This window comes from Cyclopterus lumpus, chromosome 7, assembly GCF_009769545.1.
Source record: "Cyclopterus lumpus isolate fCycLum1 chromosome 7, fCycLum1.pri, whole genome shotgun sequence".
Lineage (NCBI taxonomy): Eukaryota > Metazoa > Chordata > Actinopteri > Perciformes > Cyclopteridae > Cyclopterus > Cyclopterus lumpus.
Genome location: NC_046972.1, coordinates 16,814,470 through 16,840,139, shown reverse-complemented (window position 1 = coordinate 16,840,139; position 25,670 = coordinate 16,814,470). Strand labels below are relative to the sequence as shown.

General features: G+C 43.4%; 1 protein-coding gene across 1 annotated transcript in view; it reads right to left on the bottom strand.

The window, feature by feature from the left end:
- Positions 1 to 7,423: 7,423 nt before the first annotated feature.
- Positions 7,424 to 25,670, bottom strand: part of plxna2 (plexin A2) — a 146,106-nt gene continuing 127,859 nt past the window's right edge. Inside the window, exons 25-31 of the mRNA XM_034537733.1 lie at positions 23,613 to 23,716; positions 17,771 to 17,870; positions 14,532 to 14,722; positions 14,221 to 14,390; positions 13,868 to 14,080; positions 13,468 to 13,618; positions 7,424 to 9,913 (exon numbers count right to left, since the gene is read on the bottom strand). Coding sequence (XP_034393624.1) covers positions 9,818 to 9,913; positions 13,468 to 13,618; positions 13,868 to 14,080; positions 14,221 to 14,390; positions 14,532 to 14,722; positions 17,771 to 17,870; positions 23,613 to 23,716 — 1,025 coding nt within the window. The 3' untranslated portion in view covers positions 7,424 to 9,817. The remainder of the gene's footprint in view (positions 9,914 to 13,467; positions 13,619 to 13,867; positions 14,081 to 14,220; positions 14,391 to 14,531; positions 14,723 to 17,770; positions 17,871 to 23,612; positions 23,717 to 25,670) is intronic.

The following is a 25,670-nucleotide window of genomic DNA, read 5'->3' as shown; positions in this document are numbered from 1 at the left end:
CTTTGTAATGGCAAATAAAATTCACAGAAGACAATGTTAATATCCCGATTCATCACATTTTAACTTCCATGAAGGGCTTAAGAAAAAACACTGAGAAAATATCTGATGGATATTATCTGTTGATTTAGTGACCAAGTCTTAATTTCAAGTCCTCCCCCCTCCTGTCAGTCTGTGTGAAACAACCAGCACCTGATCTCATCTGATCTGACCCTGCTCTCATCCAGGACTTAATTTCAACCACAATTACACCATACCGGATGGATGATCTCGCACTCATTACCCCTCCATATCGAGACCCTGACTGAACGAATCTGTCCCCTCTGGTGAGTGTGTGGCAGGTGGTGTGTCGACTTGGCCCCCGCCCGTCCGCGGCCCTGGCGTGCTGATAAGAGCTCAGCGTGGAAAATCAGACAGCGCGCTCTGGCCTTTCAGAAGCGAGCAGGTGAAAATGAGCCATGAAGGAAATCGGAGGTGATTATCTTTATTATCAGCCAGGGGAGTAACTGTGGAAACGGCGACCTGTGGGGGGGGGAGAGAGAGATGCACAAGCTGTTTTCCAGCAGCATGCTGATTGGCCCATACAAGCTCCAGTGGTAATTAACATCTGCATATGCAAACGCGGGCGCCAGCTAGGGAAATTTGGCAGGCGTTTCTCACCTGCACTCTGTGCCTGAAAGCAGCAGGGTAGTAGTTTGTCACCGTGGTGTGTGTGTGTGTGTGTGTGTGTGTGTGTGTGTGTGTCGGGGTACACACAGTGCGGACTCACGCACACACAAAATCAAATTATGTTCTGTACTTCATATTCACAACACAACCTTGTTCTAAGGGTGCACTTGTGTATTTTATTGTCCCTGTGCATTTGCATAGCTGAAAAATACCTATGCCTGCACTTTTTTGAGAAGCAAAGTTGGTAGGCCTATGGGTGGGGTGGGGGGTGGGGGGCACTGGGTCGAATTGGACGTCATTCTCCCACCTCTTTGTTTTTGCTGTGCCGTGCTGAAAGAGATGAGGCCACACAACAGGAGGCTGTCAGTGGGCATGCTGGGAGAGGCTCATTACCATATCAGGGAGCAGGGACAAGTCGCTTCCAGAAAAAGGCACTGATCGTCAGCCTCGCCTGCTGATAGGCAGTCACAGGGCTCTGAAAAGTGGGAGAACTTGTTGTCAGCAAATGGCTTAGGGAGACTTTATATATGCATGAGTGAAGTAGTTAATTAATAGCTGTTCTCCTTTTCATTTGAACATGCATGTTTGCATGATTCCAGCGTCTCGTAATGCACCTTGTGTGTGCCGTTTTCAAAAACCATACTATTTCCTATGTGTGCGCGTGTGACTCGTGCCTGTGTGCGTGCGTGTGTGTGTGTGAGACCATGCTGCTATACGAGTCTCTGACCTGTGAATTATGCAGAGCGCCCACTGACGTGGCCGGCGTGTGTTGCGCTGTGGAGTTCTAATGAGAGAGAGGCTAGCGGGTGCAGGCGAGACGGGCTGCAGAGCAGACTGAGAATGACAGCCCCAACAACGGGAAGCCAGACTATAAATAGAGGCTGTGCTGGGAGTTTATGACACCTGGATTCACATTGGTTCCCTCCGACCAACTTCCACACCAGCACCCACATCTCTTTCGTGTGTTCTTCTCGGCCTCCGAGCTGCCTCTAATGTCTTCTCTCTGTCAAAAGTGGTATTTTTAATATGTTTTTCATCTCTTTCTCCTGCTCAGATGATCATGCGTTTTAAAGAAAATTAAAATTAAAAGAAAACACATTTATTTGTGTGTGATATTTCCATTTTCTCATGTAACACACGCTGTTTATTTCACTTTTATATCACTAATGGTGTTCAATACATCCACATAACATACACTAAATGTTGTGGCCTCAAATCATAAAATATTGGCGCATGAATCATAATTTTCCATAACTTCTGTCCTATCTTTGCCTTCCCAAGTCTGATTTTAATCTAAGAACACTCCTTTTAAACATTAGAGCCTATGGGGAGCTGTCTAAAGGATCCACATTAGATTGACAGCCCTTTTAGCTACAGAAAAACCACAGAAAACCTTCAAGTTGTGACACGTAGAATCCGACTCCACTGTCTCTCGAAACCTCCGTTAAAACTTCCGTTAGATAGACAGGAAGCCGGAGTTCATTCTTAAGTCAAAATGACATGTTTTGGAGCCCGAGATATTCACCATAAATGTATGGAAGCCCATTTCCGCACTGTAAGAACAAAATTAGGATCCTGTAAAACCTCCCGAGACACTGCGGTGAAAATAGCGTAACATATCGCTATTCTGCATGGAGTTGAGCGGCCGTTAGCCTCCTCTCATTGGCTTTTACCTGCAGAGGTTATAGTGCAGTTACAGTAACAAGAGTAGTGTTAACTCAAACTGTATCTTTACTTCACCTGCTTCACTGTTTCTTCACCATGCGTCCCTTCTCTGCTCTGTTACGCCCCGCATTCAGTCGGACATTAAGTCGAAATAATGAGATAGTATCTCATTATAATGAGATAGTAAGTCGAAATAATGAGATACTATCTCATTATAATGAGATAGTATCTCATTATTATGACTTACAGGATCCTAATCTTTTTCTTACATTGGCGGAAATGGGCTTCCATATAGGGTGAGCAAACTTTCTGTACATTTGCTGGAAATTTCTTTTGGCTGAATGACATTTTTGCTGATGCTTTGTCTGAGAAGAGATTAGAAGGTAGCATCTGAATCCGTAGGTTGTGGGGGTTACGCAGCCGTTTGCTATTCACGTGTAGTATAATGCTAGCGGACATGGCAGCTGCAAACGTGATATAGGTTTTGTCATTTTTAGGCAGTTTTGTTCATTTTTTTCTATATATTGGGTTTTGTTTGGCTTTGGTTGTTGAGATGTGGGTTCCCATCAGGAAAAAAAACAACTATTTTTTTTATTTTTTATTTTATGAATTGAGTTTGAGTTTATGATTATGAGTTTTTGAGTATGAGTTTACCAAACATTTTAAGATCACATATTTGTTTCAAACTCAGTGTAGCATACATTATAGTTGTCATTTTACATATCATTACTGTAAGTCATCAGGATGGTGTAATATAGAGTTAGACTCAGACCTGGGGGTGAATAATTATGAACGAAACCTGCATTTATATAGAAGTTAGGTGTATGATTTCTGATTGACTTCATTTAAATTTGACAAATTAAACAAATTACTCATTCTCCAAGTATTTTATTATAGATGTATAAATTCAACAATACGATTGACTTGATTAATTTGTAATTCAGTCTTAAACAATGAACTGTAGAATCATCAACTGTCAGATTCACATAAAAAATGGTGTTAAAGGGCATCTAATGTGTTGTTTATTAATGTTGCCACAATTAATAAAACTGTTTCCTGTGTGTCCAAAGCCTGACATAGCAAACCCCTTTGTCCCATAGATCTCCATTGTTGTCCATTAACTATTAAATAAACATCAAAGAGACACTCTGTTGCAATGGGAAACATGCATCTTTATTATGTTGAACATGGCCACTATTTTTGGCGTAATCCTATATACACAATGTTTTTGGAGGACATCAAATGTATATTAATATGTGGCTGTAAGTCGACCGCCACGAATGCACTATTAACCCCTGTCTGAGTAAGCCCGGCTATTTAAAGAAAATCATTTGAGTAAAAGATACAGCCTATATTCATGACCCGCTTTTACAGATTTACGAGGTAGTATTGAGAGACTGATTCACTGCTGGTTTGGGTCTTTTCATTGGATTTTTTGACAATAACAACACTTGGATTGTGTGACGATACGATCGCCATACAAGAGTTATGATTAAATATATTTATTGTGATACGACAGGGCGATATATTGCAATTTTTCAGGATTTGTATCCATCACAGTCCCTGTAACATCCAACATCAGAGCACTACTACAATCTGAGCCTCTGACTGAGGCACACATCTTTGTATGTAAACGATCAATTTAAAATCAATACAGTGTTTTTGAAAAATACAGTATCACAAAACATAATATTGCAATGCTGAAGTGGTTCAATATTTTCTTACAGCCCTGACTATCCCCAGACTTATCCTTGAAAAGCTGTTTTTTCTGAACACAACCTTTATGTTATTGCCTATGACTTGCATGCATAGATCTAAATGATGAATGGTGTGCAGGTATACAGCGTGGTGGGAAGCGCCTCACAACGCCCCAATTTGTTCCATGCACTCATCGGAGAAGGTCGGGGTGTTTGTTCAAGGATGCTTAGAGTTGTCTCCCAAAAAATCTAATGAGAATGAGTGCTTTTGGGCTACAAAAGTACAACTCTGTCAACACCAAAATACACGGTAATATCACACTTTTCTTCCCTATCAACTACACGGCTACACAGCGACAGGCGTAATCTAGAAATCCCCAAAGCAGTGGTTTGCCGAAAGAAGATCTCGAACAGTGGCAAAGGGAAAACAAAGACATTCACCAACCGTCAGTAGAGGTCCAACAAAGTGTCAGGGTTTGTTTCATTCTGAAATTAATACCCAAATATTCCTCAAAATGGAGCAGAAATCACCCCTGGCATCATCTTGCATTACTGTAATTATTTCAGAATTTGCCTTGTAATCCAAGCTGAGAATCCTACCCAGAACGAATGGGATGTCAGCTTTATGCAACTACTTGTAAAGGCATTACAGGGCGTTAAATCCCGCGTGGATTTGAATTGGTCTCAGCAGTACAGGATTAGAAGCAGCGGGGATTAGACCTTCCCTGGAGGAAATATAGGAGCAGGGGTGGCCACGAGACTCAAGATATAGAATAAATATTGCTTGATAACAGGCTGCAATAAGAAGCTGAGAAGCATTGTTTACCTCTACCACTACTCCATTCTTCTATCAACTAACATTTGTATTAATGTCGTGTATGAATGACCACTCCTTTCTCTGTCTATACACAATCAGTTCCATATTTTTGACACAGGTATGACACATTAATTCTTGTGGAGCGAAGTGTTTGCCAGAATGTGTATGTCTCTAATAAAATACAAAATGCATCTGGAGAGTTGACAAACATTTGAGCTTGTACCTCTATAGTGGTCATCCACAACCGTCCTCTGAGGAATCGATGACCTCGCTGCGTCATTTCATTCCAGCTAAACACACTGACCCGCACTTCCATTAGCAGCCTGAGGTGATTGCAGCTCCTGTGGCGGTGCAAAGAAGCAGAGCCCAAACGACCAGCGAGTTATAGCCACGGGCTGGTCTGTGAGGAAGGAAGGAAGGAACGAAGAAAGGAAGGAAGGAACAACCGAACGAAGGAAGGAAGGAAGGAACAAGGAACGAAGGAACAACCGAATGAAGGAAGGAAGGAAGGAAGGAAGGAAGGAAGGAAGAGATGGCCTGTGTCTCCTGGTGCCCGAACACCGTGGGAGTTTGGGGATGTGTCTGACAGAGACCAAAATTGGCATCACCTTTGGTAAAGAGGATTTTCAAGCTGAGGCGGGGAGGGAGAGGCGCGAGGCACATAACCTACTGCGAGAGATGAAAGGGACAGGTGTGAATAAAGTCCTGGATGAGAGCAGGGTCAGATCAGATGAGATCAGGTTCTGGTTGTTATCACACAGACTGGTCCACTAAATCAACAGTCTGTCAAATCTCAACACACAGACATAAACAAAAGCGTGACTTACACTTCTGGGGTATATCATCGTCATCTCCAGTGTCTGTAAATCCGCCTAGAATTCATCCAAATAAGATGCTCCTCATTCCTCGACAATGATCGCATTGAACTTTTCTTCAGTGTCGCACTAAGCCAGTGGTGGTTGTCCTTGGGCCTTCATCATTTGGCACAATGTAAATAATCACTGCACTCTTCTAACGGGGACAAAGTTTAGTCCAGAAATGCGGCGCAAAAGTTGACGCACGCATTTTATACAGAATCTTTGAAAACATTATACTTCCTGTTTACATTCCCCAAAAGCATTGTGGGAACTGGTTATGATTCTAAATTGTGTGGTCGCTCAACAAAAAGACATGAACACAGATTTCGGCTCTATGCAATTTTTAACCAGCAAAGTTTATTTATATAAACAACAGTACAAAGTGAATCCTTGGCTTGCAAAATAGGTGTGCTTCATATTTACAATAGGTACACAATAATATATTATCATAACAAAATCAAAGCAAATAAAAAAAACAAGAGAACAACCTTTTTTAAATACTTTAAGTTTCTTACAATTTTCACAACACTTTTATAAAACAAGAACAGACAGCCATTATTATCATCGTCATCATCGCCAGTAATTACTATTTTACAGAACTCCAGTGTCTACAAAGGGTTTGTTTACAATGTGTGTAAAATGGAAGAATACTAATTTTATACTTTGTGATATTTTGACTTGAGAGTAATACATTGATCGGGATTTAAATTCCTCTGTCTGATGCCATGAAGCAAACAAAAATGCTGATTAAATGCTTTGTTTTGTATAAGGAATGACACGTGCCAGCCTAAAAAACCACAACACCATCTCCTCGACAACACATTACACCGAGAGCAACAAAAGTGCAAAAGCATCTTCAATTAGCAATCAGCTTGAGCTGAAAAGAGGTTGTGTTTATGACAAATCTACACAACTGGCAGTCAATTGGGAGTCTGCGCTGCAGAAAGAGTAAACAAATTATTCTCTTTTCAATTCAAAATTAATTTAAAACGTTCTCAGAAACGAGTGTACAGCATGGAAACAAGCGATATCTAGTAACAAAGCAACAACAAAAAATCTCTTTCACAAAAAAAGGTGCATTCAGCTGTGAAGATGTGTACATATGGACTTTCTGGAAGAAATGCAGCTAGACTAATGATGGCGTGGATCGATATGGAATACCGAGCATGAATTAAAATGCATGCAAAAATCTCACACAAGACAAAAGAAAACATCCTGATATGAACGATCTCTAAGAGAAAAATCAAGCCACTTTCAACCAATTTGTGTGCCTCTGATTACATTAGTCACAATTTGATATAGGGGAGCTCATGTAAGGGTGGAAATAATGTAATAACATTTTTTCATCCCTTGCAAAAGGAAAAGGCATTTAGGTCCTGTTAAAATGATAAAAAGCATTACTCCATACAAGCAATGTGAGGTATGAGGAGGATACAATTCTATATGCTGAAATTGGGAAGACACCTTAATCAAAAGGAAGAAGCTCGTTTTGTGTATGCACTGTATATTTTCGCCACTGTGTACCTATAGATGTGTATTAGGAGGTGAGGGAGTGAGAAGGTGCCTTTTCAGATTAAGGAACAAATTACAACTACTCCTTCCCTCTTTTGCCCCCACTGGCCAGACACAGTAATAACATGTCAATCATCACCTCATCCTACATTTCTTCTTGCATGTTAGTTTGATGTCTCCCCCCCCCCCCCCTTTTTTTTTCTTCGTCTTCTTTCCATCTTCTGATCACACTGTGCACACAACTGACTCAGATCAAAGAGCAGCTTCAAAGCCGGAGCAGGAAACTAGAGCTAAAGGGGTTCTCTCTCTTTCTACCTCTCCCTCTCTCCTCATTTCTCAACACTTCTCTTCAAACAGCTCAGGCGAGCCGAGTGCTGAGCGAGGCAATGTCTGCCTGAGCCTGGCTGTAGCCTCTTCACCTTTCCTTTTACTTTATCTCGCTAAGACAGTTCTCAGCAGAGTGCCGGCAGCTGGGTATCGCTGAAAAACTATTGTGCTCCGAAGCACTGAAAGGACTGAAAGGACTGCGCCCGAGTCGAGGACTAAAAGATCAGGAACACTAAGCAGGTGGGTATCTAAGGCCACAGAGAAAAGAAGCACCTTTCACCCACTACTGGTGTTTATCATGCGCTCAACACACACAAGTGCAGCATACTGTGCAAACCTTTAATACTACCTATTTTCAAGTACTTGATGTAAACAACAAGCAGACATATTTAAATTACGTATCCAGAGGATGGAATCTACAGTTTGTCGTCATGCAGCTCGAAGGCTGAACGGTTACAGCCGCCTTTTAACCCGTGACGTTTTGGTTGAAGTCAGGAGACGCACCCACACAATATGAAACATAACACACAATGTCTTTGTGTTTTTTATGTTTCTTCCTCATCACCCAGATCCCTTTTCTCCTGCTTACGTTTCGTACCTTTCACAAAACTCACCGTTCCAGTTATATGAGCTTCAGCTTTAACCGGCTCGACACTCCGAGGAGCTTTGCTCCTTCTGTAAAGCATGAACCGATTTTTGACACATTAGTGAACAATTTCAAACAACAGCATCTTTTGGCACTTGTTCAAACTGAACCCCACAGAGCTGGACTTCTTATTGTCTGTGTGAGGACATGGGTGGTGGTCGGGTAAAAAAAACTCCCATCAGCTAACACCTCAACGGGCCAACGAGAGCTGGCGTGACTCATTGGCACTTGATAAAAATCAAAGATGGACCCTTAGAACACTTCAGATGTGTGATAGCATGCATGCAAAGTACACATAAAGTCCCCAAAGAGATACACACGGTGGTTATATAAATGAGAGTTTGAGCCTACGGAGACCAATTCTTCTTGTCTGGTTCCTACTAGCTGCAAGATGCACATACTGTGGCGTATGAGCCGCGGAGTCACAGCAGCGACGGCCGCGTTGCAGACGATACACACTCTCCTCTAGCAGAAAAGTGGTTTAGGGTAAATAAAGTTTGGGAAGCAGCTGGATGGGCTGGGGCCAGGACGGACAAATGGAGTTGTTCACTTGACGAGCTACTGCAAATATCTATGGAGCTCAGTTCAACTGAGCCCCTTTCTGTTTGCACAACTCAAATAGACAAACAAACAAACAAAGTAAAAACATTTGTACATTCACATACACTGATTGGCCAGTATCAGTCAGTAGATACACAGATGACATAACTGCTGAAAAAAAAAAAGAAGAAAAAAAAAAGCCTCGCACACCAGATTGATGCTGATTTAAAGTCATCTCCTAAATACACGATAGACTTCATCTCTGTTACTCTCAGTTTAGTTGCGAGCATGCCGGCTGAACTGTGACCCCCGACGACCCTTCGATGATGAGCCCAAGATTCATGTTTTCCTGTACACTTGTGATTGGATAAAAAGCAGAGGTTTCTGTCTGAGTCAAGTGGAGCATCAGTCCAAGAGGGGGAGGAGTGAGAGCAGACGTGGACCACGGCCCATTCCACTTCCGCACTACGCTGCTGTAGTGTTGCACTCTTCATGTCTCTATACAACAACACTTATGGAATCCGGGGTGGATTTTTTTTTCAACTGTAACTGATAATATTCAAATGTACAAGTACAAAAATAAAAATCTGAGAAATCTGAATGCAAACTCAGCTGTCCAACATGAGATCTGTTCCTCTGCTTCTTTTTGTCTCAAATGTGAGTTTCTGACTGGTCGGGGAATACATTTGTTACTCCATTTGCTCTCACGGTCTTGGAGGAATCTTCCTCAGAACGACACAAACACACACTCATGCACGCACACACACGCAACGTACAATTTCCTTTCAAACTGAGAGAAAAAGAGAGCGAGAAAACCATAAAAATAGAAGCCATGTTGTTGCCTTCTCTGCTGATGCCATTCCAGGTCCTCTATCTTAGTCTGTGGGCCCTTAGCTGGTGCCATCATGGAAGGAGGTGAAAGAATGACAAACTAAAGCAGTTGTATGTCTGTCCGGCTTTGGATGCAGAGAAGTCCCAGGTCTGGTTCGTGGTTGTCGCTCCCACGATGAGAGGTATGTTTTGGGAGGCTCTGTGGAGACAGTGGTCCTGTCTCTCTCTCGTCCTCTTTCTCTTTGAGTGGCGGCCACTCTCAGCTCTCGAGGGACATGGCAGAGATGAGCTGCTCCACCTTGTAGGCCAACCTCTGCTTCCTCGCCTGTTCATCCTGCTCCAGGGCTGCTGTGATCTGGAGAGAAGAAAAGACGACGGTCAACTCCCAGCCATAAACTACAATTACCGTCTCGCTGTTGTTTGCCTCGACCAACCTGTCAAGTTTCAATTTACATCCACGTCTGTCCAACATGTTATCACTTCATCATTGTATACCTATTAGACAGTTCTGTGACATAGTTGTCATAATAAGCATTTGAATTATGGCCCAAAAAAATGTTTTTTGAGGCCACAGTGACCTTTGACCAACAACAAGTGGACGTTTGGGCCACATTTGAAGACATTTGTTCCTGAGATATCACGAGAATGGGATGGACGGACAACCCCAAAAACATAACGGGTCCTCGCCGGCGACACTGACAGATAGAGAGATGGACAGCCTGAAAACATAATGCTCCAGCCGGGCCGACCTTGTTGGTTATGATGTCTTTATTACTTTAGAGCTTGATAACATTTAATAGAAAGCTGTGTTTTGCCCTACAGAGTCGAGCCTGTTCTTTCATGTTCGCATAGGAAAGTCACATGAAAGAGAAGAAAAGAATTACATCACCGCCTTTTTCTTTGACAACATGAGAATATTTGTGTTTTAGCCTTTCCCGTTTTATCTTCTGAGCCCATTTCTTGTAAATTTGGCGTTTGTCAAGTCGGGTCAAAAGGAATTCAGACAGGCTCTCCACCTCTTCGCTGCTCTCATCTAGTGTCTGTCTTGTCAGGATGAATCCATGTCGGAGTGGCAGCAACACACATGGCAAAGGCCTTTTAATATGAACATAAAACAGCAAAGAATACTACAATATGGGCCATGTCGTCATCACCTTTGATATGGATATCTGTGTTTGAGCTTTTATTTCAACATATAGTTTCTAGTTTGCAACTGTAGATCCATTTCACATCAAACTACATTCGACTGGAATGCAGTGTTTCACTCAATAATTCATGATTCAAACAAAATTATTAATTGACCTCTCTGATGCAAAAAGTAATTTCAAATATTCTGAGGTACGAGATAAATAATAATGAATGTGGGGAGAAAAACTGTCACCCACAATGTACCAGTAATTCAAGTTGAAAGCACACTTTAAAATTAATCACGGACATTTCTTCTGCTTTTACTCATTTATTTATTTACTCAGAGTCTCAGCAAAGGCAGGGACATATATCATCATGATATATTATTGTTATAGATAAAATATCTAGTTTGTACAAGCATTTTGTCCCAAGCAAAAAAGACACAGTGCCATGTCTATTCTTGTGCTTTCAAACATTTTACGAAGCAGGTGGTGTTAAGTTACCTAAATGCCATGTTGGTGTCCTTCAGTCAATCACAACCACACTTTTAGTGTTCAGAGGTTTGTTTTTGGTGGGTCGGTAACTCCACCCCCTTGTATGCAGTACAAGTTGACTGACTGCTTGTTGTCTGGAAAACATGTCAGCAACATTCTTCTTCTCTTCTCTTTTTTTTCTTTTTTCTTTTTGCATAGCACGGCAACCTTTGCCGGCTGCCCAGTTGCAGAACAAGCATCCGTAAAAACGCCCATCGTCTTCCACCCATCTGCTTAAGTGCTCTTAAAGGCTGGCAGCTACAGGAAGAGCATTTCCTCCTCCTCGTTGGGCACGATAGCATCTATTATTAATCTGTAGCACTGTATGCAGGTGCAGCTCCCAATGCCATCTCCCAAATCCATTTAAGTGGGGCTGCAGCTCTGGCCTGGTCAGCCCTTTGTGAAGGGCTGAGTTGGAATAAAGAAGCGTTAATGCTAAGTGAGGTTTTTACACACTGCACTCAGGGAGACGGCAGAGACTGCAGGATTGATGGGGTACATGTGTGCAGACTGCATGTGTGCAAATGAGTGTGAGTTTGCATACGTCTCGACCCATGTGTGACATCAGACAGCTACAACTGCAGAGGCAGCAAAAGTAGGTGTATGAGTTTCATGGAGAGCAAAGGGAAGCTGACTGGATAATAGGTAAAAAAAGAAATGTAAAGTACAGGAAGGAGGGACAGGGAATATAAGAGATAGAGAAAGAGAAGGAGAGAGAGATACTGTGGTCCACATAAAGGTCATGCTAATGCTTCCCAGAGGAGGAGCTGACATTAGAAGCAGAATGTCTCCATAAATGCAATTTCTCCTCCTTCCCTATCATCCTCCCTGTTTTTTTTTTTACACTTCCTGTGGATCTGACAGTGCATGTGTGTGTTTGCGTGTGTGTGTGTGTGTGCGTGTGTTGTCTAGGATTCCACTCATGAGAGCCATATATAACAGATAGCGCACTCTAACTCAGCACAGACGAAAGGACAGGGCAGCATGCTGGAAGCTTGTAGACATTAACTGTCTGCTCTGCACATCAGACACACTGCCTTGTTCAGCGCAGGTCTCGCTAGGCCTCGAGCTTTAGGGAAGTCTACTGAAGACTGAGCTGACCTCACTAACCTTTGCCAGTTATGAATAGTCTGGGAACACCAAGGGCAAGATAAACGAATATTAAAGCGTGGGGCAAATTTGCTGCACGTCTTTTGTTCAATTTGCGCTGGCAATCTGCCTGTAATTAGCAGCTGATTTTCTAAGGCAGCAGCTCATTACCAATCAACGCCTGGGACAGCCCTCCAGGTAAAATCTGCAAGGGAAGGTGCTCAGTATCTAGTTCAGAGAGGGGGGGGGATTTATCCGAGATCACCAAGCTCCGAATTAAATTATGCTGCGTAATTATGCTGCGCAGAAATAATTAGAAATAATTACGCGAAAACATTATTTTATATACATTTATTACAATCGACTTGTTTATACTATTAATGAAAAAGACAAAAGAGGGAGGGAGAAAATAGAGAAACAGAGATAGCGGAGCGGAAGCTCAAAGCAGTGCAGGTGGAGAATAGAGATGGTGTTGATACGGATGACGTTTCAATAGAATACAGAGCTAAATGTCAAATCAAATTTAATTAGGAAAAAACATTTCCCATCCTCTTTGTTTGGTGTTTCAAAATATTCACAAGCTATGTTATTTTAGCCACTGCTCTCATGTTCTTTTTCTGCGTCAGTTATATGTCTTTGATTCAGTTACATAGTTAGTCACTGAGATTCTTTTTCCCACCACAACCTTTCTTTTAAAAACTGGGGATGGTTTATTCAATTCTATGACTATATACTATATATATTACATACTGGAATATGAATTCCTGTTTGTTTTTGAAGAATATTTTTGTTGCATTTTGAATTGTAATTCCTGTTAATTCTAAAGGTTTTTAATCAAGTTACTGGTAAATTCAGTAAAAGCATTAATCTATGAGTTTATTTGTTGATAGCAATGTTTTAGTCAAGCCTGATGTGGCCTTACACGTAAAGGAATGATCCCAGTCACGTCCACACAGTGAGGTGTACATCTTGACTACTCTGTGTCAGTCGATACCCAAAGTCCAGGTAACGCTATCGGGACCGAAAAAGTTGGATCGATGCATCCTCAACGCAAAAAAGCACGAAACTTAGTGATTCTACTAGAATGCGTAACAAAATAATTGTGCTTATGTTTGGTTGAGCGTGTGCGAGTACATGCATGTATGTAAGTATCACTCACCTCCTCGCTGTACTTGCTGATGTAAGAGTAGATCTCATTGAGAGCGCTGAGCATGTTAAACTCTGTGGAGTGGAGTCTGGCCTGTTCGGCCAAATAGGCGTTCATGTCCTGGTCACTGATGGCTGGCAGCCGGTTGATGTCAGCGTAGTACCTGAAGATGCAGACAAGCAACACTTGGCATCACTCGCAGGCACTCACCGAGTCAACGTGCAATTCTTTATATCGCTATAATATCACTTGTACGTCTGGTAATAGACGCTGACAAAAGGCTTCTCCATAATCTGATTGGGAAGTGTAGGCACGAAGAAAGAGAATTATGAATCAATCCGCCCAAAATATCCCAGATTTTATTGTAACAGGATACAAAAAGATGTGACAGAGGGGCGAGTAAAGCTCCTACCTTTCTACCCAGCTCTTGTAATTAGGGATATCTTTAGCGTAGAGTAGCTTATTAGATGGAGAGTCTTTTCCCAGGCGGTGCTCCGAAGTGGAGCAAGAATCCATAAAGGTCTGAGCTACGACAGACAGGCAGGCGTCTGTGATGCTGCTCTTATGGATGTCAAACACGAACTGCGGGTTCTTGATCACGTTCACCCAGAAACGCAATGGGAGGCTGGAAGATGGAGACAAAGAGAATAAGTAAGAGAGTGAAGTCATCTCATGGATTGAGTCATCATACGCCACGGCCATGAGATCTTACTGCATGTGAAATTACTTTTGGCAGAAAAAAAAAGAAAAAAAAAAGGCCCTCACCAGTTGCTTTTCCACGTGTGACGTACATCTGTGTCATGAATGTCATGTTTGTCTGCCTGCTCATCCAGGAAGTCAAACATGTATTTGATGGCGAGGGGAAGAGTGCTCCCTCGGTGAACTGTACTGAACAACGTCTCAAATAGGTCGTCGACAAATTTTTGTAATGTACCCTGGGAAGAGGAGAGTACACATACTGTGGATGAGCAATTTGTTGGAAACAGGAGACGGCACTAAAGCAGCCAGAAGGAAGTCATGAAAAAACTACGATAAGTGAACATGTGCTAAAGTTGATGTATGGGAGGATATCTTACCTTGGTAGCTAGCAGCCTGGTCAGATAAATCTCCGAGACCATCTTGCTACCGCGGTCTCCTTCCTTCTGGTCTCCGTGCTCGTGGTTCTTCACCAAGTGCCACACCTTCACACCACTTTCTAGGTCCGGAGTTATCATGGGAGCACGTGAGCGGAGGCTGTCGGGACTGCCCGTGTAGCGGAATGAAGAGTCTGTCCAGGAAAAACAACAAAAACAAAGACAGAATTGTCAGTAATCCTAAATAACACAGCCTCTCTCTCATTTCCATCTCTCGTCATTACAAAGCCAAATCTTCTGTGTTCCACCTCTGCTCTAAAGGTCTTTACACACCGGGGGAGAGATGAATAAATGACACAGAAATGTGGAATACATGGCTGTGAATATCTTGCATCAACCCCAATGCATACTGGAAGCGATGCAAATTTGCAAGAGTTGCAACCTTTTACAACAAAAAGTTGTAATAGATTTGCAAAGTCGGAGGACAAACTACCCGGATCCTATTGACCCAGAGCAGAGTCTGGCAGCCTGTCTGAGGTAAATTGTTGTATGACTTTTTATTTTATTGGGAGGTTGTGGCACCACTGCCTTGATAGTGGCCTTCTTGAAACTGCAATCCAAGTTGACACACAAGACCGTGCCACACATTTATCTTTATTCTATATCCAGTGTTTCAGCCAGCTGTATTTACAAATTGCTACATATTTTATACTTTGACCTCTTTATATAATCTCTGCCTCACTGACAGAGACATTGTTGTGTCTGGCTCTTTTTAAAAGGCACTCATAATTGGCTCTTCGCTGCCACATTGTACCAACGCCATGTTGAAAACGCCCTTGTCACATTCTAATCAATGCATCAAAATATCCCTAATACGTTAAGCAGTGAAGCCACCCTCCTTCCTCCAGACAGTACATCGTCCTTGTCTCTGCTCTTGTCCCTGTCTCCTCGCTCTTCACTCTGAATGATGCTGGTTTCAGTTCCCCTAATTAGCCGGCATCTACTCCTGACAGCAGGCTCTCTAGAGATTTAGGATCTGAGGATCTCAATGAGAATCTGACCTGGCTTCAAAGGCCGAGCTGAACAACAAAGCTTTTTTTTTCCTGCAGATACAGCCACTTACACCCCTCAAATGATACCATCCTGCGCCTCTGCAGGGGCCACTAGGGACCAGGGCCTGAGTCAGGAGGGCGGAATATATGTGCTTGTGCGCAGGGTGGATTTGAGGTCCCAAATCCCATCTTAATCCAGCCACTGTTTTTTACTGCTCTGCTGTTTCCTCATCCCCTCCATCCTTCCGGCACCCTCAGCCTCCTCCCCCTACTCTCCTAACACGAAGCAGGGACGAGCAGCTCTCTTCCATTCTTCCATTCAGACAGTCGGGGAGTACATTCTGGCTGATTTTAAGGTTCGAGGAGGGGTGGGGGGTGGGGTGGGGCCTGTAAATTCAGTCAAGATGCTAAGTGTTGAATGTGAAATTGGTATGAATCCATCAGCAGGTGTCGAGGTGCAGCTGTGCCTGCTGTGCCAACCCATGATTGATGAGGGACGGGCAGGCGTCAGCAGAGCCTCTGCTTTCTATGCCGTGCACGTCCCAACACCAGTGATTGAGCACTCGCACACACAAAGTCAAAATTAAGAGAAGAATACAAGACAGTACAGCCTCTCAGCGGCCACCAGCCGCAGCAGCTTATTGCACTTTCATGATAGATTAAAATATCCCTTGTGACTCGGGTCGCGGTTACACTTCTCTTTTCAATGCGACCGGATGCGTCAGATCGGAACTCCGCTGTGTGTCCACACGTGCACCTCAATACGACCTGCCTGATCAGATAGTGATCGGATAAACCTATTACATTTCCTATAAATCCTTTACAAGACTTGTTTTTATTCGAGAATAGCCGCTAATAAAAAAGCTCTGCTTATTTGGTGATGAATACTTTTAATATCCTATACATTTTTCTCAATAAAAGCCCACCCTACCCATTATCTCTACAGCTTACTCTTCCATTCCTGCGGTAGTAGACTTATTTTATGGAAGGATAGCTTATTTGCCCCTAATTTATTCACATAAAAGTCTGCCGTTATTTTCTTATTTAAGGGTTTATATTTTGAAGCAGCAAAAGCTCTCGAGGTGAGGAACTCCTGTGTGCGGGAGGATGCATCCTGGGTTGATGGGATGACAAAAGCTGCATTGAAATGGCAGGTGTAACCACGGCCTGAGATATTTGAGAATTATGATGTAGGTGCAGAACTCCAGAAGCTGAGGGTGAAAAAAGATATGAGAATAAACATAATGTAGATAAGGGTTTCTCTCTTTTGTTAGATTGGTAGTTATACTTCTTGACATTACTTTGGTCCTCTATCATCTGTTTAAGTAACACACTGTACTCTTGGACCTATAGGTCATCATAGATAATCTTCATTCCATATTATTTTAAAACACATCCACTGAAGGATACACAACGTATCCACAGGTATGCAATCCTAAATAAGACGTGTAAGTGCTTGAAAGTATCTTGCTGTGTTTCTGTATTAGGCAGTTTAAAGGCAGTGTTCACTTTCTATCTCCAATCCTGTTAATTTGCCATGGTCACTCATATTTTTTGGGGGTTTCTGTGAAGTATCATTCACACAGAATAATTAGCAATCACAAATTGCCTCGTGCTGCTGTGTGTCTGGCATGGGGCCAAATATTGCACTCAGCAGCACAAAACTACAAACGGGTGCAAGTGTGCAGGCAGCTACGGTCGTAGCCCACTGTGTGCTGCAATGAATGCATCAACATTATAATAATATCGTGGCTTTAAAAATCAAACAATGACTATATCTCTCCCTCTCCCCTCTGCTTATACGCTCTCTCTCTCTCTTTGTCTCTCTCTCTCTATTCTCTCCATCACTGTACCACCCAACAGAGTTTGGCCCCGGACTGCAAAGCAAACTGCAGCACACACAGTTGGAGAGAGAGAAAAAGGCTGCAAAAAAAACAAACAAGCCCCTCTGCAGAAAAAAGAAAAGCTGCTCCAAACAGAGCTGACCATGACTTCGGGGGAAAGTGGATTTGGCTTTGTTCATATCTGAAACAACGGGCATAAAAATATTGTGACGCGTCTGTGAGGCTACAAGAGCAACATGATTACATTTGCACGGAATTACCCGTTGATTACGTTTAGCATTTTGTAATTAATGTAATCAAGGTCACGACAAGGGTATGAAAAGAGCTATCTGGTCTCCTGACTCACCGTATCTGCTGATCGAGGTGCGCGATATGCTGGCTGAGGACGGGATGTTGTACGATGAGGTCTGTTTGGGCACCAAAGCCACAACGCAGCGGTCTGACACCTGTGTGAAGAGGCACATATCACATGTGTCATAATGGTGATTTTCACATTTGAATTAGAACAGAGTAAGGGTGTTAATTCTGAAGAGTTTTTTGCCCCTGAAAAAATGTCATCGTAAAGGGTAGATTACATGAAGGAATGGAAGGCCCTGAGTGAATAATCCCATAAACAAAACACATCCCAAACCCCTGCGCAACCCATCCCTTCCTGTCATATCTGTGTTCCCTGCTGTTCTCTAGCACAGCCCCGTGGCTTTCTTTCAGCAGAGCCGAGTGCTGCGGCTGCATGATGGCTGTACTCAACATGACTGTCATTGTCATCCCCTTCACAAACATCAGAGACATGATGTAAGCTTTGGAACGGGGATAAGACGCTAAGAGGGAGTGAAAGAGAGCGAGAGAGAGAGAGAGAGAGACAAAGACTGGAATGCTGAATGTCACATCTCGAGTACACTTTGCACCCTGAAAGAAAATGGGGTACGCAGGTATAATAATAGCATTAGAGCAGCACGGAGTCAGAGTCAAAGAGAAGACGAAAAGAAGCAGCTGTGTAAAAATATGGTGTTTCATGAACAATAGACAGACACTGGGGGTTCATCCGCCCCCTGTGGTTTATATTTACAAAGGGCTCTTGGCCCGGTGTGATGTCACTTAAGATAAGCTGAGAAAAACGGAGAAAAACTATGTTTTTAAAACAGTTTTTGAGAGACTTCTTAACAGAGATCCTTCATCAGTCTTACAGTGTAATACATTATTCACTAGACGGCAGTTTAGCTATAATACATTTTTAAAATAAACCACTGTTTGTACGCCACCACAACCCTGTTTTATAAAAATGTAAAACATAGCAAACAAAACTTGTGGTTCTTTTCTGAAAGCCAAAACAACAAACAGCTTGTTGGCTGGCATTTACAGCCCACCCCGAGGAGGGATTTCCGCTTCAGACCTACTGAAGAAAAACAACTGACGAGCCTCCAGTGAAGATATAAACAAAAAGGCAAATGCCAGGCTCCAAAAGGAATACCTCAAAGAATCTATAGAACAACTGAAATGTATTCTTTTCATTTGCTTGAGAGGAAATGGGCTCATTTCCAACCCTTGTTGGAGAATAAGCTAGTGGATATTGGAATGGGCATTTACAGAGTCCCTCCTTTGCTCTCTAAACCCGACCGCCTCTCATCCTCCTTCAGTCTGGCCCTCACCCCTTTCTTCCCCCACTCTTCCCAAACTAATCTCGGCTGCGCTATTAGTTGCAGTTGCCATCTGGCCTCTACTGTCCTCGCAGGAGAGACACTTGAAATCTGGAGGAATCCTCTTAAAAAGATGCAACTCTGGCTCCACGGCTTCTTGGAGGGAAATGAAAAATTGTCTTTCTCAGACCACGACCGGCATCTTAGACCCTTCTATCTCTTACCTCACCTCCTTCTTATTTGTCTCCGCTTCCCTACACCTATAATTTCTAGAGTATCTCCATACTATAGGCTCCTCTAGACTAATGATGCACGGACAAATTCTGATACACCAACAGTTCCACCGACTATTCATGTGATACATTTTCTCTGGGGAGCATGAAATAGCTTCTCTGCCCCCCATTCCATTTATGCCTCCCTCCATCTCTTTCTCTCTGCTTTTTTTCCGTTCAAGGCTGACAGAGAGGATACAGCAGAGATGGGTCCTTGTGATAGAGTAAATGATTGAAGGCGTGCAGATTCGCCCTTCAGGGATAATCCAGTGTGGGGCTGATAGTGGGCAGGTGTGATAAGGGCTGTGGGCCCTGCCTGTGATAAGACCTTCCATTAGACAGTGCAGAGCCGACCAGACAGCAGAGTGTGGTCAGCCTCCATCATTCTTTCCTCAGCCCTCTCCACGTAAGCCACAGCCCCGGTCCGAGCCTGTTCCCCCTCGGTGTCCCAATCTCAGCTGGACTCGTGCCCCGAGATCACGATGCTTATCAAACCTGTCTACTCTGCCGAGTGGCTTGGAAACACACAACCTGTGTATATGTGCCCATCTTGTCAGGAATGACGCCATTTGAGATTTCTGAGATCATGTGTGAACTTAACTCCTGCATGGAATGGGAATCTTCCTTAAAAGTGAAATGCCAATCTGCCGGCCATTTAATTAAGTAAGTTGACGTTTTTTTTAACAAATATTACAGTATATTATTGCTATTGGAGATATGACTTAAGGTTCAGGGGCACCCGCGCAGGATTAATCAAATATGTCTCTCCTTTTCATTGGGGAAAACACTATTCTTCATAAATTTCCTAAATAAAAACCTTCATATAGATTTCCGCAGGAATGAGTCCCAAAACGCGGAAATGAGTGAATGTGTCTGCAATCGAATTCCATCGTCTCGTAATGGTTTTTTTCATTGGGTCTTTGGTTAGATGCCTGAAATAAGGCATGTGGTTAACACAATCTTAAGTGTTATGAACATTTTCTAACATAAACTACATCTGTAGAATGAAGTTTGAAGCTTTTATGTGTCTTTAAAAAGGTGGTTGCTAATACGAGACCTTGGTGTAGTTTGTTTATAGCCTCGTGCCTCAGAAGTACTTCCTGCCTGCAGCACTGCATTACCCGCTGCCTGAGATTTTCTATTCAGATTTACAACGGGGACCAGTGGGCAAAGACAGAATTGGATTTATGAATAGATAGCGATGTCATGGTATCCGTTGTGTCTGGGGCTGTTCAGAATAGCTAAAAAATGCCCCAAGTGATGCCTGCAAGATTGGTAACAGTATCTAGCTGGCAGGCTCTCCTGGTGTGGTCATCAGTGTCTGCTCTCCCTGTTCCTTCACCGCAGAGAAGAGGACAGATGGAGGTCACCAGGCAGCAGGGGATAGAAGTTTCCAAAGTGGCTTTTTGACGCAGTCTCAGCCAAAGTAAAAGAGGGAGCAGTCTGCCCTGAACTGTCACTTGTTTGCACATTAGGAAAATTATTCCAGTCAAAACACACACTGCCCATGTGTGCCTGCAAATGGATGTGGCAAACAAATATTAATATGCTGCTAAGACTACAGTCCACCTGTCCTGAATCAACACTTTGACAAACATCATCAATGTAATTACTCCCGCACATCGCCCGGTGAATAGGAAGCAGGACTGCTTGCAATTTGAAACATAATGAAAAAAGCTAAGCAGTCTGTCAACTTCACTTCATTATACCGTCCTGTTTGTGAGGATGGTTAATGCTGCCCTGTGAGATGTTTGACTCATGTGGCTGTGGCTTCCCCGCTTACTGCCCGGACACCGTCCAGCAGGAGCAAGGTTTGTGTGTATCAGGATGACAGAGACGGGGGAGGTGGAGAAGAAAGGAGGTGTGATGAAACACTTTCCTTTGACGGGTGATGGGGTGGAAGATTAAACAACAAAAAGATCAAAATCAGCAATCAGCCAAAAACTCTCCAATCTCATGAATCTTTTATCTCAACTCCCGTGTTTGTCTGTGTATAAGCATGTGCAAGGCGGGTATGTGCTGCATGTGTGTGTGTGTGTGTGTGTGTGTGTGTGCACATGCACCGTGTGCATATCTGAGTGTGCTTCTTCTATCTTCCCCTATCTTTATCAATGCACAAAGACTGTAAAAAATACAGAAATAGAGCAAGTGTGGTGGGTGGGGTGGGGGGGGGGATTCCTAAGTCCTCTGACTGGGAACGCCAAGGCGTTGAATAAAGATTGAACAAAGATCCTGAACTCATTTTAAATGTGTGCATTCATGTTTTTAATTTTGGTTTAACAGGAAGCTGGGAAGGTGCACATTTCCATATTCAGGTTATGAAAACCATTATTTCCCATGAGGCAGGGTAAATACCCGAAGGGATTTTTTTTTGGGAGGCTGTGAGTCCCATGCATTGTAATGGCTCTGGTCCCTGTGTCTCTTCTATGGGAGAATTAGCAAGGTGATCCTTGGGCTCATTCTGCATTTTTCAGACCCCGTTTCAATACGTCCTCTTTACCTTTTCCCATTCCCTTTCCTTCAAGCTTTCCCCTCACTCTAGGGCTTAACGAGCTGTGCTCTCTTGTTGTGATAGGCAGCCAGATGTGCTGTCGCAACTGCCAATGCCGGTGTGCGACGCAAACACACAGCAGCTCACACATTGCTGGCCATTGCCAGCTCATCAAAACAGTAACGATGCACAAGTGTCTCTGTTGTCCCATCCGACTCTCATCTCTCCTACCACCAACTGTCCCATTCCTCAGTGCTCCCTTCCTTCTTCTCTCTTTCCCACGTTGCTCTGCCAGCATCTCCTCTGAAGCTGCACAGTGTCGGGCCTTATGTTCTGCACAGGGAACCTCAGATGCGTGATCAATAGGAGTCCTTAGATCTGATATTGAGCGAACGAATAAGTGAAGCAGCAACACGCGTGTTCCTGTGTTCCCCGTAGCATCTCCCTTGGCTAACGATGGCAGACGGACTGCGATGCAAAGGATTGCAAAAAAACCACAACAAGAGAGAAGCCCATTATGGTGTGGAGGTGGAACATATTGCACTGCTTCATCGAGGACCAAAGCTCTGCAGAGACCAGAGAAGAGGTGCTCAGACCAAGAGAGGGAGAGAGTAGGAAATGAAGGCACAAGGAATGCTCATTGCACATCAGTGGGCGAGAAGGAAAACATGTTAAGTGGGTCAGGAAAAATGTAAACAAACAACATTTGAGAAAGTGGAGACATTGAAAGTGAGGACAGAATAGAGAGTGACAAGGGAGGGAAGACAAAGGGGAAAGAAGCTGCAAGGTGCCAAGTCCTTGGTGAAGGACACTATGATGTGTCCCTTCTTCTGTTGACTCCTACAGCTGTTACATTATTCTGCTTACTCTGCTGGGGCGGGAGTTCAGAATGACCCCCAGCATGAGAGCTTGAGCCTCACCACACTGCATACCTTGGCCCCACGGCACCAGGTATCTGGCACTCCCGGCCACAGCTGCATCTCAGCACCCGGCACCTCTGCTCTTGACCAGGTAGCCCAGAACCGAGCCTCATGCAGTCTTTAAGCAGATGGTCCCCCCTGGTTGACTAATGAGAGCTGGCTGAGCATGTGCTGCGAAAGATTCGTGACCTGCTGAGAAGGCTGGCTTCTCATTCTGCCTTGCCTTTTTTATTCCTTTTTATTTCTTGTTATTATCTCACTCTGGCTTCCTCTAACTCCCTGCTGCTCTCCCCTTTTTTCATTGAGAACCGTCATAAATTGCCCTGAAAAATGCAGAACTAAAGTTGTTCCCCCTCTTTAGCCCTCCACGTTCCTCTCCGTTAAACAGGGGGAAACAGGTAAGCCCATGGGCCTGAAAATTGCGGGGTGTGAATCGAGGTTCTACATGTGAAGAGACAGAAGCAGGCAGTCACAGCGGGTCTAATTGTTGCCAGCGTAGGAGTCAACGGGGCACAGAGAGAGAGAGAGAGAGAGAGAGAGAGAGAGAGAGATGCTGTCCTCCTGACTGGAGCAGCTTCCTCTCTCCAGGGAGGAGGGAGAAGTGTCGGCTGAGATGCTGAGAGTTCATCTCTCCTGCCACTTGTACAGTAATTGTCCTCTACTCTGTCACTTGGATTACACCAAGCAAGGGCATGCAAATGAGGAGCAGAAAATTGGCTGCCTAAAAGTCAAGAGCGGGGAAACATCAAAGTTTGCCACGGTGTGTGGTATAATTTCCATAACAAAAGTAACAGCAGAAATTGTGCTGAAAATGAGCTTGAAGTTTGAGAGTTGATGAAGGTATCGTACTAAAGCCTTTGTGTACATTTACCTGATAGTGCATCAGAGTGTTGAGTCTCTTCCAGTCATTTTCTATCTTGGTGGTGATGTCTTCATCCTGCAACACCACCCGAGCCATTCGCCCCTGCCGCCACTCTGAGGACCACAAACACAATCCAAAATTATACACAGCTGCCTTTACAAAGCACTTGTCGTAGTGAGCCACGCCGATTTGTTATTTGCCTTGTTTTTTTCCGGTGGAGAGGTTTTGGGGGTCACGTTTTAAACGCGTACAACTTGAAACCACCTTGCGTTCAGGACGCACATCGGCTTTGAATGAACATGTGTTCAACGTGTGCTGTGTTCAGTGCTGTGTTCAGTGGCTTCAGAACCAGTTACCTTGCAAGGCAATTGTGAAGTGTGCTAAAATAAACCTACGTTCTCACATCACACAAAACAAACTCTTTAAACACTTCTCTTTCAAACCTCATTCACCTTTCAGTCGGTGGAACGTCAGACTACACGAGTCCCAAAGAGAGCTCTCTTCACACATTACCCAGATGAGTCAATATCAGCAGCCGGCGTTTCTTGTACGGCTCCCAGCGAGCGTACTTCTCTCACAGACTTGGATTGACACGCATACTAATTAAACATTACACAAAAACGATTTCAAGATGTATATGCAGGCAGCCTGCATGCCTTAATTGGTACTTGTGTCGTGGAAATGGCGCACCATTAGCATATGCCACAGTCGGCCCGTCAGGGTCAGAAAGAAGAGAAGAGTGGAGCAGGCAAGAGGAAAAAATGCGATCCATGATAAAATCAGCTCCTTTGAAAAGGAGAAGATTGGAAGTGGAAACAGGTGGAGGCTATACGCAGCACTGGTGGAGGGCAGTGGCAGAAGTTCAGTCAGGAAGACTGTTAATACTCCTTTTTATTCATAATTTCTCAGTCCCTCTCTCCCTGTGTCTACTCTAGCAGCTGATTTTAGGCGTTCATCTTAAGTTACCAACCAGGTTGTGCACAAACCTCAAATAAAATGTCTCCTCTCTGCTGCTGTCAGTTGTCATTGCAGCACAATCAGATGCAACCCTCCTCCACCCCAGTCACCTCCAGCCGGGCATCACAGTCATGCTCCTCATTCATCATCGGATTGCAGCAGCTCCCTTCATCATCACCATCACCACCAGTGTCTCGACTCCAGGGGGATTATGCCTTCTCTGACCTCTGCATCACTACCCCTCTATCATATTACTTCAGGATGGAGCCCGATTGCCAAAGACTTTGCCCTATTTATTTCTCATGCATGTGTAATACATAATTGTTCATTCTAATGAAGTCTCTCCTGATTGAAATGGTAATAAGGGTGTTGACGGGGAAGTGGACAGGCATTGTGGCTCTCATGCTGGCAGTGATTATTGATTTTCTCCTCTGTTGACTGGGTTTTATTACTTTGTGCCTCTGCCAGGTGACCACATGACATCTCTGCCTGGCACAGCATCACCGTCTTAACTAGGGAGGCACCAATACTGATATGAGGCCGAGACTGGCTCAAATATCTGTATCGGGTATCTGTGACAATGAGGCTGATCTATTCAATTAAATTCTATGTTTATATATTATATACTGTACATTATATACAGGAATTTTAATTTCTGTTTAGGCCTTGGACAATTGGTCGCTGCATAAAAGGGTTTACACTTAAATTATAATGTATTTTGTTTTCCCAAATTGCTGCTCTACAATTTATTATTTTAATAATGGATAACAATTAAATACATGTATATATATTTATGTATTTGTTGCATTTTGTTTTGCAAAGTTAAGAATGTAAAAATCCAGCCTGATGTTACCTTTCCACACAGTGAGGTATGCAGCTTATTAAAAATCTGTTCGGTACTCGGTATCAGCCAAAGTGAAGACGGAAAAGAGTCGGATTGGTGTATCCCCAGTCTAAACTACACTGTTTGGGAAAAAAACAACAAAAAAAAACAAAACCGAAAATCCCACATAAATAACTAAATACAGGAATGCACAAACCAAATAATTTCAGGGCATCAGTGAAGGGGTGAGAAATGGAGAGAGGAGAACAAGCGAGAGGACAGTGTAT